The sequence below is a fragment of the Hemicordylus capensis genome, chromosome 4 (genome assembly GCF_027244095.1).
Source record: "Hemicordylus capensis ecotype Gifberg chromosome 4, rHemCap1.1.pri, whole genome shotgun sequence".
NCBI classification, from domain to species: domain Eukaryota; kingdom Metazoa; phylum Chordata; class Lepidosauria; order Squamata; family Cordylidae; genus Hemicordylus; species Hemicordylus capensis.
The window spans coordinates 105,975,608-105,996,511 of NC_069660.1; the positions used below are offsets into that span (position 1 = coordinate 105,975,608).

Consider the following 20,904-nt stretch of genomic DNA (forward strand, 5'->3'; position numbering starts at 1 on the left):
TCCTTTGTTGATTCAGAATGAGATTTTTGTACAAGCCTTAAGTAAGAGATCTCTTATGGCTGGAAACCAGACTTTCTCCCCTGTGCTCCATCCCATTCAGTTCTGCTTCTGGGTGCCATCTAGCCAAACGTCAGGTTACTGCATACAAACAGTCCCTTTCAGAACTGCATTCCCAGCCTGAGCGACTAAGCTCCTTCAATAGCTGTGTTACTGCTAGAAGACAGTGTTATTCACACTGAGTGAGTATTTGTTTCATGTTGGTAGGAAATAAGACTTACTGCATCAGGGCAGAATTCAAAGTCAGTTTGGAGATGTTTAAAAAGTAGTTGTAGAAGATATGACTTTTCGCTAATTAAGAGCGGATGAAATGCTAGTCCCTTGAAAAGGTCATCAGATCATTTATTACCTGTGACAAAATAGCATTTGATTAACACAGAGGCAATTGCTTTTACGATCTGACTGTAAAGAGACATGGCATATTTCGTTCATTTCCCCCAGTGCAGAAGAATCTGTGCCTTTTGTGGCAAGAAAGCACTGAAGACTTTGCAATCAACTGTACCATTAAAAGTAATAATCAGTTTCATCATTTATCATCCATCAGTTTGATCTTTAACCTGGTTTAGCATCTGAAGTAACCCATATGAAAAGCATGTACTGTGCAGATGGTGCTACTATACACCATCTCCCCACTCATGCTACTTAGCCCTAGAACAGGGATAAACAAGGACACAACAGCCACTTCTCAAAATAAGCTTGCTGGAACCCCAAGGATTTCAAGCTCCTCCTCACCCCAAATACATTATTGGTACATAATGGCAAATATATTCAAAGTTCACTATACTTTTCAACTCCCATAGTTTCAAGATCCAATTTCCCCCCACATTTGATGACTAAGTGTTGTAAACTTAGGGTCAGCTCAAGTCAGAATTGCCTCAATCCATATACTATTTCCCATCTGCCCCAACATGTGACCTATCCTATCTGCAGATCCAAAAACCCCTTTTCTGTCCAAGACACATTAAAGTTAATGGGATATGTGCAAAAGTGGCCTCCTGAATATGACTTAATTTTGATTAAGTTCCAAGCAGTTAGCCATTCTACAATGCAGAGATTATGTTAGCTGCACTTGGTACAGGAGCAAGTAACTGCCTGTAGGGATGTGCACAAACCAATTTGGAGGCCCTTTTATGGACCTCTGAACCAGTCTGAAAGTCCGGCGTTTCAACTTGATGTGTGAGCACTGCAAGATATTCCCCTCAGGGGATGAAGCCGCTCTGGGAAGAGCAGAAGAAGGTTTCAAGTTCCCTCCCTGGCTTCTCCAAGATAGGGCTGAGAGAGATTCCTGCCTGCGACCTTGGAGAAGCCACTGCCAGTCTGTGAAGACAATACTGAGCTAGATAGACCAATGGTCTGACTCAGTATATGGCAGTTTCCTATGTTCCTATGAAGGGGGGATGGTGCTCTTATCCACCCCCTACCACCACGTTTCTCCTGCCAGCACTGTGCTTTAAAACGGCCCCACGGGGCAGCATACCTCCTTGCCACCCCGGTGTGTGGCAAACCAGAAGTACCCAGAAGTGCCTGGTGCACATGTGTTTCCAGGTACTTCCGGTCCTCCATGCACTGAGGCTGCAAGGAAGAACCCTGCCGCCCCGTGGGACCATTTTAAAGCACAGTGCCTCTGTGTGTGTGTGTGTGTGTGTGTGTGTGTGTGTGTGTGTGTGTAAGAGCACCCTCCCCCATCCTTAAAACTATGCCGCCCACCTTCAAATCAGCTATTGTCGGTTCTGTGCACATTCCTAATTGCCTGCTCCTAAAGTTACATTAAAAGAACATAAAACGCACTAACCAAACAATAGACTGGAAAATATATTAATTGCGCAGAGATAATTTATTCACACATTTAAATATTATAGTAACTAACTGATTCACAGCAGTAATCAACTGTAAACATATTTAACCAGCGGAGAACCTCAATTTCCATAAGCCTGCATAATATCACCTTCAGAAAGAAAAAGCACAGCACCTTTCAAGGTCGCCAGCATTAGCCTCCAAGTTGCATTTTAGAGCATCATAATCAATCTGCATCATCTGGGAGGAAAAACAGAACCACTATATAGATTTATCTAAGGCTTTCAGCCAAGATCAAAGGATTATTCCACCACCAGAAAATCTTTTGCTCATTAAAATGAGAACTTTATAATGCTCCATAATGTTACCGCTTTGTTCCTGGGTTTTTGCACTGTGCATAGTAAATAGAGAAACAGTAATTAAATTGTGGTAAGATGGTGACTGAAGCCGCCCATTATCTTCACTTAGTGATTCAAGAGGCCTAGGGATACTGGTCAAAAGAAAACGACTGGCCTGAGTCAGACAGTGAGTCACTATGGCCATTTTTATTCCACTGGTGTTCCCCGATCCAAGTATTCTATATATGCCAGCACACACCCTCTCTGAATCCTAATGTCAAACTCCAAAATAACTCTGCCCACCAGGAAACAATTGGAATAAAGAACTACTGCAGTCATTTTGGGTCTATGTTTCTGATTGCAAAGTGGGCTTTGCCATGCTTCTCCCCAAGAAGAAAAAGGGGTCGACTTTCAAAACAAGAGAAATACTAAAAACCAAAGTCGTGCCAGTGACAAGAGTAACATGGACACACAGGAATACAAATGAAATTTTCAAATCATTACCAGTGTCTCAACAGGCACATACATACATACATGCAGCGAACACCTGTGGGCCCAAAATAAAGGGGCCACTAAATCTCATAAGGGAAACATAAACACGTTTTATTTATTTTTACACTTATATCCTGCTCTTCCTCCAAGGAGCTCAGAGCAGTGTATATGGTTATTTTTATCCTCACAACAACCCTGTGAGGTAGGTTAGGCCGAGAGATACATGACTGGCCCAGAGTCACCTAGTGAGTTTCATGGTTGAATGGAGATTTGAACTGGGGTCTTCCCGGGCCTAGTCCAACACTCGAACCACCCCGCTATGCAGGCACCGTTTTGGCACAGCGCCGCAAGAGTAGTCAAGGCATAAACTCCAAAGAGCTAGTACTTCAGGCTGTTGCACATGAGCTTCTGCAACAAGGCATGCATGCAAAACCTAGTGAAGATGGTTTAACCAACATGGTTGTCTCTCCCCTAGAACTGTAACTCCCTGAGGAACCAACAACAGCATTTAAATAATGCTAATATTCCAAGTGTAATCTCTAAGATTGGTCAGTATTTTATTTACTTTATTTTTTACATTTAAAAACCACCCCATCCAAAGGCTCTGGGCAGTGCACAAGTTTAAAAATACATAAAAATACACACCATTTGAAACAATATAAACACAATTTTAACACAATTTAAAAACATTTAAAACCAATTAAAATACTTAAAAACAATTTTAAAACCTTGGAAGGCCAGGTCAAACAAGTAAGTGTTTAGGGCTCTCTTAAAGGCCGACATTGAGCTTAAACTGTGGATATCTGCTGGGGGTACATTCCATAGCCCAGGAGCTTCTACCGAGAAGGCAAGGTTCCAAGTCGCCACCAGACATATCGGAGGTAACTGGAGATAAACCTCTCCAGATGACCTCAATACACGATGGGGATCATACAGAAGGCGGCACTCTCTAAAGTAGCCCGGACCCAAGCCGTTCAGGGCTTTAAAGGAAGGCCAGGCCAAACTTTGTATTTTGCCCAGAAACATATCGACAGCCAGTGCAACTGTTTTAAAACAGGCATAATATGGTCCCTCTGGGTTACCCCAGAGACCAGTCTGGCTGCCGCATTTTGGAATAATTGAAGTTTCTGAACTACGTGCATGGGGCTGCCTGTACAAAGGTAGCCCCATGTAGAGCACATTGCAATAGTCAAACTTGGATGTTACCAGCTGATGAACCACTGTTTTGAGATAGTTCTCTTCAAAGAATGGACGCAATTGTCGAATCAGCTGAAGTTGACAGAAAGTGCTCCTGGCCATAGCCTCCACCCAAGATATCAGGGTAAGGCCTGGATCCAAGAGCACCCCCAAGCTGCATACCTGTTCCTTCTGGGAGTGTAACCCCCTCCAGCACAGGAAGATCTAACTCATCCCTCAAATTCCGATCCCCCACAATGAACACCTCAATCTTGCTTGGATTCAGCTTCAATTTGTTATCCCTCATCCAGCCCATTACTGTCCATAGGCAGCATTTAGGGAGTCAATGCCATTTCCTGATGATGATGGATGATGATGATGATGATGATGATGATGATGATAAGGAGAAATAAATTTGGGTGTCATCAGCATACTGATAACACCCTGGACCAAATCCCCTGATGACCTCACCCAGTGGTTTCACCTAGATGTTAAAAAGCATTGGTGACAGAATGGAGCTCTGAGGGATTCCATGTAATAACTCCTATTTCAAAGAGCAACCTCATCAAGCTCCACCACCTGGAATCTACCTGAGAGATAGGAGAGGAAGTATTATTCCCATGTGATAAATGACACGAGGGCTGTTTGTGTTAAAGCCAAGAGAGAGTGGCTCTCCAAAGGCCATCCATTTCAGATCATAATGCTACACCAGTTCCAGAGAGCTCAAGCCACTATAATGCTTTCACAAACGCTACTTTTACTCCTAGATTTTCAAACAAGGTCATATGTTTGGCCCATATGAGAAGAGTGGAAGGAAGGGATCAAACAGCACAGTAGATTATCAATATACATTAGTTATCAATGCATCCACTTACACAACACTTGCCCAGATTTCCGTTAACAGGGGATGAACCATGGCATTCTATCCTGCAAAGTGGTCCTTGTTTTAGGCTTCAGAACTGGGGGCTACAGCACAGGGTTTAGATGTAGAAAATGATGTGGTTCAGCAATGTGTTTCACCATTGCTCAGCTTCACTTATCTCATAGGGAATTTAAAAGCACAATGCAGAGTGCCTTGGGGGAAGAGCAGTGTAACAATAAATAATGGTTACCTAATGGTTGCAAGCTGGCTGAAAATTTCAACGAGACAGATATAACCTCTCCTAGCTGTTATACACAGTAGATTTCAAATTACTGCCAACTATGACCTAACCTCAATACAAAGTTAAGTAAAGGCTGTGGATTAAGCAAAGAGGCAGTACGGATGACTAACAGAGCCTATAGAATCAGGAAACTTGCCAGAGTGAGTTCTGGCCTGGAGTCAGGCCAGATTCTCATTCACCATCTAGAAATGGCAAAGGACAAAGATACGTTCACTCAAATTAAAAGCAGGAGAAGCCAGCCAAGAATGATCTCAGAGTGACATTCACCTTCATGCATCTCTCCTTGATTACAGCAGCAAAGGACGTTTGTAGTTTTCTCTCTCACTCTCAAGAGAGAAAGGAAAAGGCCATTTGTGATTGCTGAAAGTGAAGGAAGGTGAATAAGCTTCCACCACATCTCTCCTGCCTCCATACATTTCCAGAAAGATACAGAAAGGAAATTTCTCAAAACCACCGCACCCGATTCTACTCTTATTGAATGAATTCAAGACTGGAATGTGTGGTTCTAGTAAATTGACATATTTTAAACATAATGATCAGAATGAAGATGAAAAAGATTTGTGGCCAGAACATTTAGGATACTAAATAGTGATTGCTGCAGATATCACAAAACAACATAAAAGTTAACTATCTTGGCGATGCAGGCATTAAAGCTTTGCACTAAACTAGAATAATTGTTTCCAGTTTGATAAACTCATATTGTATCATTTTGTATCATATAGTACCCAATGCAACATGGGTTTTGCACCTTATATACAAATTTCCTGATACAGACAGTAAGCCCTATCCGATACAGAACGAGCTAAAAGAGTCTATATTGTACAGTATAGGACAATTGGATAGTTTCGTTCCATTTTGTCCCAAAGCTTTGAACAATGTTCCATATATGGAAAACGCTGAGGTGGGGCTGGGGGAAGAAAGAACTTATCTGACTTACATCAAAGCTGCTGTGCGGTCGGGAGGGGGTGGTGGTGGTCAGCTAAGCTGTCGACCTCCTCCTCTCCCCACCCAGCGGCAATGGTGGTGGTTGTGGGGAGCAATTGCTGGGCACATCCTCTCAGGCAAGAGACTGTAGTGAACTGCGACGTGTGCCTGCGCAGTTCAGAGGAAGATTGCAACCATCTTCCTCTGAACTGCGCAGGTGTACCTCGCAGTTCACTAAAACCACTGCTCTGAGAGGACATGGCCAGCGGTTGCTCCCCCTGCAGCCAGGGTGGGGTGGGGAGGAGGTCGACTGCTTGACTAATTCCCCCGGCAGCGCAGCGGCTTTTTTTTTTTTAAACCATAGGTTTGCTGCAGGAGGCCCCGCAGCGGGCGGGCGGGGGGGGGGCCTTGCGGAAGGGCTGGTCTGGGCGTGAAAATCACCTAGGTGCGCGCGCACGTGTGTGCTACTTTTAATGAAGATCTATCCATTTCCAAAGAAACCAGCTCACTGAAAGGCAACTGCAGAAATTCAAACTGCTGCCTTTCCTTCCATTGTCTCTTTCAAAAATGCACCAGGACAGCAAGGTCATGATGTTGCATCTTTTTCATGGTAATTTCCTGGGTAGGAAATTGGTCACACCCTATATTTATATGGGATGGATTAGATCTAGACTCAAGCCAAGTAAACAAAGAATTGCTTTTAGAATATATATATGTGCTTATTTTTCTTAAGTTTAGTACATACACTTGGTAATTCAACCCCCCTCCCCTTGAATACTTACTAATTTGATTGTCTCTCTTGAAGATAATTTCAAATTGCATAATATAGAGCATGAACTGGAACCAAGAGCTCATCTCATAGCTGGGGTGAGGAACGTGAACTGCAAATACAATATCATTGGCTTCTATTTGCCTGTGAATTGCTTCATCCAAGTCTTTGATATTTTCACAGTGGTTGTGTCCCCAGGGCTCAAACCATTTGGTTCTGTGATGGTTCTTCCTCGTGTCTATGCACTTCACTGCCTGATACGGTGTAGCCATAGTGGGCTCTGGAGCTGAAAACAGAAACACAAGAACATCGTTATGATCCACAAGCATATTATATAATTAGCTTAACCTGCACAGAGCATCTGTGTGCTAGTACTTGATTGCCCCCTCACCTCAGATATCTCTCCAGCTCAGCTGAGCCACACTCCTGCTCCTCCTCCTCCATCCCGTTGCTTCCACCTCCTCACCCCTCCTGGTGGTGGCTGCAGCTTTGCTGGTGTCTATTGGCCAAGCTGCAGCCCCTTATCCCCAGAGACCTCTCCACCCTCACCCAGCTCCTGCTCCTCCCTAAAAGAGCAGCAGCGGTTGACTGGGCCCTTCCTCACTGCTGCCACCACCATGGATGCTCATTCCCCTCAGGCCACTGACAGGCTGGGCCTGTCCCTTGCCTTCCTGCACGAATGGCCTCTGTAGCCGCAAACAGCAGCGGTTGACTGAGCCCCTCCTTGTTGCTGCCGCCACCATTGCCACTTGTTCCCACTGACAGGCTTGGGCCCCTCCCACGTCCTTCCTTTCTCCTCTCTCTCTCCTTCACTCGCTCTTCCCCTCTGTTCTCCCTCACATCCTGAGTTAACAGATCTTGTTCATCTTGTTTCCTCATCTAATTCACATAACAGCAGCCGCCTTCTCTTGAAGAGCTCTTTCCTCCCTCACAATCCCTCGCTTCACAGACCCCTACAAACTATCCTTTATTATACATAGATTCCTCTCCTCTACAATCAAAAACATCTTCCAGTCAGTAACAGTTGCATTCCAACTGGCCTCAACCATCACAGGTTCCTCCTCCCTAGCTGCATATGGAATCACCATGGTGCTTCTGCTCTCACAGCCTCCTCTTCCCTATCTGCATATGGAATCCCTATTGCCAATCAGGTGCTTCTGCTCACGAACTCTCGCGAAAGCTACCACACATGGGATTACCTATGGATATGCCTTAGAATTAAATAGACAGAAGATTGGCTAATCTCAAGCAAATTAACCAGTCTCGTGTACAAAAATGCAGCAGGGTTAGTGGTGCTAGTATGCAAGAAGGATGAAAGAATTAATCAGACCCCATTCTTGTTTTCCTTCTCCTTCCCTATCTATAGGGAAGAGCAAAATAGCACAAACAGAAAAATTATATCACTTCAAGACTATCATTTTGGTGTTTCATGTGGCCCAGTTACTATGTTGTTCCAGGCAGCTTTCCTTCTCAGCAGCAACCATGCTATTGTAGCAGGTCTATGATAGACATAAGGCACTGCCGAAAGAACCTATGCATCATTTGGAATAGTATGTATAGGCACGACATATATATGTATATATATGCCTATATATGTATAGGCACGATAGCATAACCAACAAGGGAATCATCTCCTGTATGCATAAATTTGGTCAAGAATATTGGTATGTCAAGTTACCAACACTTCAAAAAAAGGCACATGAAGAACAGACTAGCAGCAAGTTACTCAAAACATCTGGAACATAACCCAGTATTATCTCAAAAAGTTCAAACACTTCAAAGAGTGTGTCACAATCCAATATGGATTGTGAGGAGCTCCAAAAGGATCTCTCAAAACTGGGTGAGTGGATGACAAAATGGCAAATGTGCTTCAATATTGGCAAGTATAAAGTGATGCACATTGGGACGAAAACCCCCAACTTCAAGTATATGCTGATAGGATCTGAGCTGTTGGTGACTGACCAAGAGAGGGATCTTGGGGTTGTGGTGGACAGCTCATTGAAAGTGTCGACTCAATGTGTGGCAGCTGTGAAAAAGGCCAATTCCATGCTAGGGATAATTAGGAAGGTGACTGAAAATAAAACTGCTAATATTATAACGCCCTTATACAAAACTATGGTGCAGCCACACCTGGAGTACTGCATACAATTCTGGTCACCACATCTAAAAAAGGACATTGTAGAACTGGAAAAGGTGCAGAAGAGGGCAACCAGGAGGATCAGGGGCCTAGAGCACCTTCCTTACGAGGCAAGGCTACAACACCTGGGGATTTGTAGTTTAGAAAAAGACAACTGCGGGGAGACATGATAGAGGTCTATACAATCATGCATGGTGTGGAGAAAGTGGATAGAGAGAAATTCTTCTCCCTCTCCCATAACACTAGAACCAGGGGTCATCCCATGAAATTGATTGCCAGGAAATTTAGGACCAACAAACGGAAGTACTTTTTCACATAAAACATAATCAACTTGTAGAATTCTCTGCCAGAAGATGTGGTGACAGCCAACAACCTGGATGGCTTTAAGAGGGATTTGGATAACTTTATGGAGGAAAGGACTATCAACAGCTACTAGTCGGAGGGCTATAGACCACCTTCAGCCTCAAAGGCAGGATGCCTCTGAATACCAGTCTCAGGGAAGTAAGCAGGAGGGAAGGCATGCCCTCAACTCCTGCCTGAAGGTTTCCAGCAGCATCTGGAGGGCCACTGTGTGAAACAGGATGCTAGACTAGATGGGCCTTGGGCCTGATCCAGCAGGACTGTTCTTATGTTCTTTTGTAAAGAGCTAGAGACCTGGCCAGATTTCCATACCATTTAACTAGGGACCAAAATATGTAGCATTCCCCATTTTTCCTGATGTATCCTATGAAAATAACCCAGGACTTGTTCACACGAGCAGCAGCAAATAGCTTTGAGACAGTATGATAGATATTATTCAGCAGCAGCCACTTCACTTCTGTTTTAAATAAGGCTGCAATGCTTAGTTGATCAGACAGATAAATTCATGAAGTTCTTGATCAATCCACTACCACCACCATGATTAACTGGGAAGCCACTATGTGATTTTAAAAGTTCAGTTTTATTCCAAATACTTTTAAAAGCAAAAACATAGTGGCCATTATATTAGAATGGCCTCTTTCACACTGAGGAAATGCCTTTTGTTAAGATGGTGCCTGGTGAAACACAGGCCTACATCATGTGAACAGAAGGACCCCCCCCCACACACACACAAATTACTGTTTTTGTCACATGCAAGTTTGCTAGACTAATTGTATGAGTAGTAGTTGATTTAATAAACCTAGACAATTATGCAGATTTGAGCTTTAATTTCTGTTTCAGAGAGGAGAGGATGTCATTTTGAGGCACAAGAGTAAAACATGACCTATACACAACTGGTCTGAAGAATTTTTTGAATGCTTGCCACTGAAGAAGGCTGATATACAGCCAAAACAAACAAATCTGGTGCATTGTCAAGAATCACTGGACAAACCTCTCTGAAGCAGTGGATGCTTTCATATGGTTTTTGAGATATATCCATGGAGCTGGATTAAGGACAACATACTGATTTTTATTGCACCAACTGGGAATCGTAGAAGATATATTCTCTGGATTTTTAAAAAAGAGACTATGTTTATATACTTTTTATTATAGGAGTGTATGTTTTCATGTGTATTTTTGTATTTATGTGTGTATTTTTAAGGTGTAACTGGAAGGATTTTAGTATTTGGGATATATATATCTAATAACTAAGGATTGTTTTTATGCAAATTTTATTAAAGTGGGATCCCTCATGGTTCAAGTTGTCTATAATAAGAGGATTGAGATTTTCATTTGGGGTTCTTTTCTGTACCTCGTAAGGGTTAAAGCTAGAGCTAATGACTGGCTCTGCACATCCTGCCTTTTGTCTTGTCACATGAAGCATATACAGTCATCCTTCGCCAACCGCAAGGGTTCCATTCCTGGAAAACCCCAAGGTTGGCAAATTTGTTGCTGATAAGGCATTAAAACCAATGGGAAACAGGGAGTTAGGGGAATCATGACTGCAAACACAAAAAAACAAATGTTAAAAATAGAAATGATGACCTGAGCCCCCTATTTCCAAAAAAATCTCACCAAACTGTAGATACTCAAGTCGCGGCTGGTGAGACCTGCCACAATTTCCCAGTCGCGGATACTCAAATTCGCGATTGGGAAACTTGTGGTTGGTGAGGGATAACTGTACTTATATCAGTAACTCTGTTCAATTAGCTGATCATATGAGTCTTCTAATCCTGCACATCAAGCAGTGACTTGCTGCAATGAACTAAGTCAAAGCATGTCCTTTGTCTTGAAGTCTACCAGGGGGTTATTCCCTTTGCTATGGGATCATGCAAGGTTTTAACTGAAGTAGGATGTACAGGACACTGAACACTTGAAGCTATCTTATCTGCAAGCCTCAGTTGAGTCAGATTATGAATACATACACACACTTTATCTTGGCTCAGTTCTCAACTCTCATTAATGGCCAACAACCCTTTACCTCTGCAGAGTCCTCTGGCATATGCAGAATTTTCTTGGGGAATGGGTGAGGCGGCCCTTATGCTGCAAAGTTGCAGGCTACTGACTGCCCACTCCAATAGCAGTGCAGCAGACTTTGTAAAGTGTCACACAAGCAACATACACGTGTGTACAAATTTAACACACACAGCATCCAATGTGCCCAATAGCATTCTTTCAGTTCAAGAAAGAAATTACATCTTCACCATCCCTGCCCAAGAACTAGGAAAAGTTTTTTGTTTTGTTTTTTAAAAGAGATTCCACTCTACAACCCCCAAACCTGTTTGGCCTGGCCTTCCAGGGTTTTCAACTGTTAATGGTTTTTAACTGTTTTTAAATTGTTTTGTAATGATTGTTTTAAATGACTGATTCACATCCCCAGAGCCGTTAGATGGGGTGGTATATAAATGTAATAAATAAATAATATGAAACCACAGACTTAATTACACAGACCATTTAATAAACAATAATAATTTATTCTTTTCTTATGCATCCAGCTCACAAGCATCTAATATGCAATGATAATGCAAAAACTGCATAAAGAAATAGCCATATCATGTGTCTACATCAACACTGAACACAGCACACTCTTCTCACTAGCTTTGTTTTGCATAGCATTTTGCAATTCTGTCCACCAACTTGGCTGCAATTCCAAAACATTCTTCCAATGCCACTTGGTTTAATACTCTTTCCTATCAAATGGAACTGAATTTAATCATGTAATGCAAGAAAACTTGGTGTGCCATCTAACAATATATAAAATAATCTGTTCATCACAGCTGTCTAAGAAGATACCATGGGTGGGACACAGCTAAAATTGTTTAAGATTATGACAACACATCTAAAGTTACTTTGAGTTCAGCAAGGTAGCAGTAATAAAAATATATATAAAAAAACCACACCAGCATTCATTTAACTGGAAGTTGTCCATTTCAAATACAAAGGACCCCACAAAGTTTTATCTAGAGAGCATGTCTGGAATGTCTGGCTCCTCTTATACAGCATTGCTGAAATCAAACCATTCATACAAGTGGTAGCTGTAAGTTGCCCTGTAAGATACTGGGGGATTTGTTGGGCAATAAAAATAATTAAAAGCCACCCTGCTTGGTAGATTTTTAGAGTAAATGTGAGTTGAACAAAAGCCAGAGGAAATTGTTTGTTTAAGTTTGAGCCAGATGTCTTTAAAAACACCATTCAGTGATTGATAAGATCTAGTTGACTGGGTCATATTCAACTTGATTATCCATATCAGAGGAGAGGCTGCACTATTTAACACAAATTGCTCTCTAGTATTCTATATGTCTGATGCTATTAACTGGACAAAACCTAAAATTGTCATTTTCTTAACAACTTTGTTTACAAATGCTCAAGTTCTTGTTGGTAAAGCAACTAACAAGCAAAGTAATTTTCAACATTTTTTTCTCCTGGGAAAGCAGAAGACACACAGTATCTAGAAACATCTAATTAACATCACTGTCACCTCCCCCCCCCCCACCAGATAATCCAATCCAGTAACCAACCCACTTCTCAAGTGCAATGATTCTGAATCTACCTGACATGATTCTTTTACTATGGCCACCAAACTGCACTTTGGGAGACCAAGGAATTTACAAAATTTCAGCCCTGATAGATTGTTACAGTTATTTCAACTTATCAAGTTTACACCTGTCTCCATTTCTCTCCCTGTCTGCTGCTGCCTCTAGTATATAGCAGGCCCCTCCAGGCAGGGTCTAGTCTTCTCTGCCTTTGTGAAACACCATGTATGTGAACCAACAACTTGCATACATCCCCCTCTGGCAATATATTCTGGGCACTGAGGAGAGCTGGTCTTGTGGTAGCAAGCATGACTTGCCCCCATAGCTAAGCAGGGTTTGCCCTGGTTGCATATGAATGGGAGACATGATGTGTGAGCACTGCAAGATATTCCCCTCAGGGGATGAAGCTGCTCTGGGAAGAGCAGAAGAAGGTTTCAAGTTCCCTCCCTGGCTTCTCCAAGATAGGGCTGAGAGAGATTCTTGCCTGCAACGTTGAAGAAGCCGCTGCCAGTCTGTGAAGACAATACTGAGCTAGATAGACCAATGTTCTGACTCAGTATATGGCAGTTTCCTACGTTCCTAACTCTTCCAGAAAACCTGAGGAAAACACAAACTTACCAGTATTTTCCCCTCTCAAAGTGCTGCTGCAATGATTTAAAGCCCCTAGGCTACAGCTTTTGAAGAAGCAGGTGTTCCTCCTTTTCAGTGGTTCTGTATATATTTTGACTGGAACTGAAGTGTTTGGACATTTTAAAGTGGGTCCCAGCAGTGTTATGCAGTTGGTTCAAGGGAGTCAGCCATTGCTGCCCAGACCCTCCCTGACCCTAGTAGAGTCTTGAAGTTGTCTGCGGCATAAAAAGAGCCATAGGAAGGTTATTCTAACCAGCCCCCTCCAGCCTTTGCTGTGTCATATTCACCAATACCAGCACCACCCACAGACTACAGACAAGTCTGTGACACAGCAGCAGGACTAGACAACTGCCATTTCCTCCTCAGGAAGTATTTTGAAAATGGTGACTTGGAGCAACACCAAATTTCCCATAGGCCAAAGAAGTGACACACAAATTAATACAGTCATTTTAAATACCAGTGAATCTAGACACACCACGGGCTCCCAGCCCAAAACTTCAGTCATATCCATAACTGGATGTACTCCTTGTTTTTACCACAGCTCCTACAGCATTTCAGTTTAATTACTACTGACCCTTGCTTTTCACATCAACAGACCATTTAGAACTCTCAATTGCATGATGTCTATACTGATTAAAACTGGAAACCTAGTGACCTCATGCAATGTTAACTACTCCCATGCTCAAAGACCATTCTGCTTTCCTGTTCAATTACCCCCTTCTGCGATGAGCTGTGGCTACTGAATGAGTGATTACAATGGACTTCTGCTTCATTACACAAACCAACAGCAGGATAGGAATAAACAAGCTAATTTATCTTTCTGACACTCTCTTCACTAGCCTAGAAATCAAGCTTCTTCTGAATGAGCTATGGGTTACTAGATTCTATTATTTTGTGTTGTGTTTATTAAGTGAGGCCTTGGCAATTTTTCTTTGAATCTAGGAACCGGCACAAAAGTGTAACAGCCAGACAATGGACGCTTGACAGAATTATTAGAATTAGTGACTGACATTGTGGAGGGGCTTCTCTTTATCCCCATTACAAGTAATATACATGCAACAGAAACAGGGCTGCCTGAAGCAAGATTTTATTAAATAACTCAACTTTTGAATGTAGTCCAAGTGCTACAGTTAAAATTTCTAGCCACCATGGCGCTCTGGTGCCTGGGATTTGTCAAGCCCTATACTACGTTTTTTGTTTGTTTGAGGTAAAAGGTAAAGTGTACCATTGAACTGGTGTCGACTCCTGGTGACCACAGAGCCCTGTGTTTGAGGAAGGGAGGTTAAAATATCCATTGCTTCTTTCTCATTAGCTTAATAAAGCTTGTAAAGTTTTCAATACAAACATTTTCAATACAAATAATGGAATATGAGTAGAATCCGTTTGTGATGCAAAATTAAGGTAGTGCCTTCCTTGTCTACCAAACGTACCAACATGTTTTTTGCTCGAAATGGTCCAACTGGGAATATTTTTCACAACTGGAAACATTGAGAGCTACCTTCATGTAGTTCTCCTCAAATTCATTAGAAGGAACAATACTATCTATATCATGCCCTCACCGTTTATTGAGCTACTCAAGGAGGAAAGGCCTTGTTTTGTTTATGGAATATAAGGCCCACTCACTTTATCCTAGGTAATATAACATGCAAAGTCACAACAGAAGGTATGGAAATTTCAATGAAGTTTAATTACATTTTATGTCTTTTATTATGGCTTATATTACCCACGTCAAGCCTTTAGGTCACTCTACGTAGGGCTGCCTTTGAACGTGGTCCAGAAACTACAATTGGTACAGAAGGAGTGAGAAGGGCGGCAGGCGGGGGGAGAGGGGCGAGAAGGGCGGCACGCGGGCAGCGGGCGGACTGGAGGGAGTAAAAACGGTGGCAGTTGGGCACTTCTTGGCCGCCCACCGCGGCTCTGTATGGGGGGGAGGAATGGGAGGGGAGGAGGGCTGGAGAGCGCTGGCCGGAGAGAAGGGGAAGAGGAGGGAGACTGGGGCAGGAGGAAGAGGGAGGGGAAAACAGCCGGCCCCAAAGCGCTGCACAGATGCTCTGTGCGGACTCCTTTAAATTTAGATGGCACACTGAGGCCATCGATAAGTCGGCCCGCTGTGGATACTCCTTAGAGGCCATACAGGAGCTTGGTTACGACAAAGCTCGTATCCAAATTATTCAATGCCTAATGGATATTGAGTTGCAATATGAAATTTCCCAGATATCTAAAAGATCGTTCTTGGGTGACCAATTGAGTGGATTTAATTTGGCCCTCTATCTCCAGGTAGTTACGATTCCTGAATATAGACGAGACATGACGCTGGCCAGGTTGGATGTCCTTCCGTCTGCAGTTCTGTTTGGTAGATATGCAGGAATTCCCTTGGCGAATCGTGTATGTCCTTGTGATAAGGGCTGTGTTGAAACAATAGCACATGCCTTTTTACATCGTAGCTTATATGATGAAGCCAGAGGAAAGCTACTTTCTCCCCTTCTGATAAACTTTAATGGAAGAGCAGATGATGTTTTATTGAGGTTTTTATTTTCTCTATGTGATGAAGATAAAATTAGAACTGTGGTTAAATACTGTTACATTCTTTGTAAAAAAACGTGCTAATGTTTAGTTTATGTTTGTATGTCTGTATTTGTAATACTGCTGGTCAAGGACCGAATAAATATTACGTACGTACTATTGTTTTTATTGTGTATTTTAATCGGTGTTGATTTTTTAAATATTTTAAATCTTGTAGAGATTTAATGGTATAAAATGCGGTATAAAATATGATTTATAAATAAATAAAAAAGTGTTCTTTGTAAAGTTGTGAGTTTTTGATCTTAGAGAGTTGGGTGCGCTTATACAGGACTAAGATCAAATATTAAGTTAATCAGAGGAAGTATTAATAATTAAACTTCAGTTTAAATGAAGGAAATATTGACAGATTATAGAAATTAAGGCCTTCAGAGAACAATAAACTGCTGCTTAATTTAATAGCAACCAACCAAAGCTTCACACGCATTTTGTTGAGCTTCACAAGCAGAAGAAGCATCTTGCCAGATGTCATAGGTAGGGCCAGTGGCAGAGATGGCAATGGAATTCAGGCTTGTACTCTATATATTGACTTATTTGCTGCAAACCAACTATGTCTACTGGCAACAGAATTTAGCAGTCTTTTAAAATTAATATTCTGATTTAAAAAACCACCAGCTAATAATTGTATCCACACTGTATTTTGTTTGTTGTCTTATCACTGTGAGAAGATTTTATCTAAACAACAGTCTAGAAAAATAAATACATCCAGTGGTTGCCAGCCACAATGTCAATACCAGAACTATTGTGGCAGTTTCTTTGCTCTAACACAGCACTAATTTTCATTGAATGGCCTTCCTTCTCCCCTCACTGCCTCCACTCCCCTTGGTCACTGTGCTTGCTGTCTCTCTCTCCCCCCACAGCTCCTGCCCCACATACACTCTTCTCTTTCTGCCACCAGAGATGTGCATGAACCAAGGTTCAGCACTGTGGGGAAGGGAGCAGCGAGTGGGATCTTTAAAAAGAAAAAGAGAGAGCAAGCAGGCTCATCTGCTCACAGACGCCACATGCAGCTTCCTGTTGTGGGGGCACTTGTCCCCAAAACCAGTACATGGCATCTGCACATGCACAGATGCCATGTGCATGCTGGCACCACACGTAGGTTCTTGGGACAAGCACTGCCGCAGCAAGAAGCTACATGCGGCAGCCAGGAGCAGGTAAGGGCCTGCACTCCTCTTTTTTAAAGATCCTGCTCACCCCTTCCCTCTTTGCAGTGCCAAACCCTATCCCTATCTGCCACCACCTGACTCACACGCCATCTCTCTCCCTCCTCCTCCTCGTGCCCCACTTTCACTCACACACACCCAACTGCTGTTGATGCTGCCACTGCACCAGCCAACACTCTCTCTCTTGCTCCCCACCCTCCTGCCCCAGACATGCTTTCTTTCTCACTCTCCCCCCTGCTGCCAGTACTGCCTGCTGCAGCCACCACCACACTCATGCAACCCCGTCCACATACACTCTCTCTCCCTTCCCACCACTGTGGCCTTGGCCACTGCCCACCCCCCGTGGAATGAACCCTCTTGATGGTTGTGGCCCACACCATAAAAATAGAGAAGATCACTGAAATACAGGCTGGAGAAATCTAGGGAGTGGCACCTAGACCATTTGTATTGACACAGAAGGGAACAGAGATTCTTTCCGATCCTAAACCAGTGCCATCACAGCACAGTATTTTCAGTGGAGTTAATGCTTCACAAATTTGATGAGGTATCAAGTTTAGTACCATGTACTTTCTGCAGCAGACAAGTACTGAAGCAGAAAATAGTCTGAAAGTAGTGCACATATTTTCCCGGTGACCTTTCAAGCACTCAAACTACAAAACAAAGCAAAGCAGGGCAATAGTTGCTAATTCCAGCAAAGCATATTTTGGGCTTGTCCAAGCTCCTCTTTTGTCAATTTTTACTCTGGATAAAGCACACTTCCTGCTACTTCATCCAGGCTGTTAAACCCCCACAGTGTGTGCCTAAACAGCAATGATGATCCAACATATTCACAGTGGAAGAGAGAGCATTGGTCTGAAAAGAAGAGGATCAGTATTTTCAAATTATAATTTTTCAATTTTACAGTATCTAATCTGCTGGTAATCATGTAAAACACATTCAAATGGACCACATATCCCTTGTAGATGGTATGCTTGACCATATGCATGCCTGAATGAGGAATGCTAAAATATCTGTGGAATGTACATGTACTCTTTTCTCCTTGAAGGAAGCATTATTGGTTTACAGATAATATAATTGTAGTTTCTGGCAAAACAAAATGCGTCCTTCATGAGCAGAGGAACCATTTCTTTTTACAAATGATCCAAGATCCTTAAATCAAGAAAGAGTAAGTTTCAAGTCAGTTTTAGACACTTTCATTTGGTTTTTAGTTATTTCAAATTCGCTAGTTTTCCATGTACATTTAGTCTCATTTATCCTCAGAACCACTTCTCAAATTGGGCTGGGAAAGAATGACTTGTGAAAGGCAAGCCATCAAGCTCCATAAGTTGCACAGACCTTTTAGTCTTGATCTCCCATATCCAAAACCCATTACAGTCTCTGCACAAGCATCTGCATACCAGAAAATTTATGAAGCAATGAACAGTCACATTTTAACTTTCAACTCTAGAAATAGAAATAGCAACATCCAACAAAGACTGGTAAAACGAATGGCATCTGAAGTAGACTACAGAGAATTGTTTTATCACTTAAAACTAAGCAATAAAACCACAGGCTGAAAAAATAAAGCCATTTACTGTCAGTGATACCGTTACAAGGAAATAAATGTAAAGGGTGATGCCATTTTTGTGGGATCTAAAGTGTTACACCCAAAGCTGTAGACTTATTGTTCATTCTTTAAACCCTAAACACACAGAATTCTATGTGAGAAATTTCATTTACAATTTCCCCATTATAGCTCTTCAAAGAAAAAATTAATACATGTAAGGTAAGTAGACATGAACTTTTTGTTCTGTTTTTTTCAGTCAAGCATCTCTGCCAAGACTGTGACTGAAGAATCTTTCAAAATAGACCACCACCCATCAGTATTCATGCCTAGAATGCAGTATGTACCTATTCACCACCCTAACATTCTGGCCACAGAAGAGGCACATTAAGCAGCAGGGGAATCCAAAACCTTGACTAAATGAAATGAAGAATGCTTATAAATGTTAGAAATCTGTCTGAAACCACAATGCAGTGACACACACAAAACTGAAATAGTTTTGAGTTATTATATAGGATGATAATCAAACTACAGATCTTTCAGTGTTATATAAGGTCACCTTGGCAGGTTCAAGAGACTTATAAATATTTTTTTGGAACTAGAATGTCACAGTGATTGGAAGAATGGGCTAGGAAATCCTGGTTCAAATTCCATACTAGGATTGTCTCTCTAGGTAATTCACCATCATATAGAATCGTCCCTGAAGTCACTATCACAATCTCACACCTGTAATATGGGAATATTCACTACTAATGACAACCTTACAGGACGGTTATAAAGTTAGCAGATGTAAAGTGCTTTGAGCACTCGGGATGGTTTCTCTTTATTCCAGTATTCCCTTTCCATATACATATAACATTCCATCAATCTCATTCTACTTAAAACTACTCTATTGTAGGGGTAAATGTCAGTAGATTTGACTTGTTAGAAGTCCCCATCAAAAGCTTTTGACACCTTTTGTGTGCTGTTCTGAAGATTAAAGTTTGTGAAGCAGTCACCACTCTCACAGGCATGCATTAACTAAAACCATCTTTGTTTTTTAGATCCTATTGCTCCTTAAACTATTAATCTAGATTCTGAAAAGTGTACCTAGGATTTGATGAATGGTTAAATAAATGTATAGGGTAGACTTATTATAAAGCGGCAGTATGAATTCAATGTCAAAATTCTAAATATCCTACTAAGGCTGCAATTCTGAACACCTTGAACAGGGAAAAAGCCTAACTGGACACAACAGAACTGAAAAAACATGCAAAGAATTGCACCATTGGTCTCTAGAGGCATCATAACAAATGCATTCCAGATGCACAATAACCAAAATGCATAAATGTCAAGTTCACCATATATTCGAGTTAATCAGCTTTAGATATTAATTAAAGAAGAAGAAAAGAGGATGAATCCCATTAAGTCTGAAAATGGATTGAAAAGCAGCAAAAATGCCATACATATAAACACATCTAGTCCACTGAATTCATTAGGATTATCCACAATAGCATTCCTAGAAGTAGGCCCAAATATTGCAACTTTGCATATACAAAATTAGATCCATAAATGCACAGCATTGCAAAAGTAGTGAAGAGAATTTCTTCTGGAACAATAACTCCAAAGCATTGCTTTGAAATATTATGTTTTATATTGGTTTTATTGTAACCCGCTCTGAGACCTTTGAGTATAGGGTGGGCTAGAAATGTAAATAAATAAATAAATAAATAAATAAATATCTGTATCTCTCAGCATTAATGTCTCCCTGCCAAAAGAGTGCACCTTGGTAAAGCTAAGGTGTTAACTGACAGAAGAGATCAAAAAATCAATGACTGATCTTTCAAAGGGATAGTTGAGGAATGAACAAATTCTCACAATTATGATAAATAAATAGTACTGATATGGGTAGCTACTAGAAAAAGCTTGGGCTTGTAAAGTAGTAGTACCTTCATTGTGGAACTCTTCTCTAAAGGTTTGTCTGGCCCATTCTCTTCTCACATTTAGAGAGCTACTAAGAACTTTTTTCAAAAATCCATGATCTGCTTTTGGATTGGATGGATAGGTGCTTTAATTTCTCAGCTATCAACTACTGTAGTTCCATTTAATTGTGGGTTACATCTAGGGCTTTATTTAATATTGGGGTTATTTTCTTCCTACCACAGACTGTTGAACAATGTCTTAGAGACAAATGGCTCCCTGAGTTCTATTATTTTCTACCGAAGCC

General features: G+C 41.7%; 1 protein-coding gene and 1 long non-coding RNA gene across 5 annotated transcripts in view; one reads left to right on the forward strand and one right to left on the reverse strand.

Moving 5' to 3' along the window:
• The window catches only part of LOC128324476 (uncharacterized), a 78,304-nt gene extending 62,574 nt beyond the window's left edge, over positions 1-15,730 (forward strand). The window contains exon 3 of the long non-coding RNA XR_008306878.1: positions 15,690-15,730. This is a non-coding gene — a long non-coding RNA (uncharacterized LOC128324476). The remainder of the gene's footprint in view (positions 1-15,689) is intronic.
• The window catches only part of WLS (Wnt ligand secretion mediator), a 167,447-nt gene that overhangs the window by 58,417 nt on the left and 88,126 nt on the right, over positions 1-20,904 (reverse strand). For all 4 annotated transcript variants that reach the window (XM_053249100.1, XM_053249101.1, XM_053249102.1 and 1 more), the window contains one exon: positions 6,727-6,999. In XM_053249100.1, coding sequence (XP_053105075.1) covers positions 6,727-6,985 — 259 coding nt within the window. In that variant the 5' untranslated portion in view covers positions 6,986-6,999. The remainder of the gene's footprint in view (positions 1-6,726; positions 7,000-20,904) is intronic.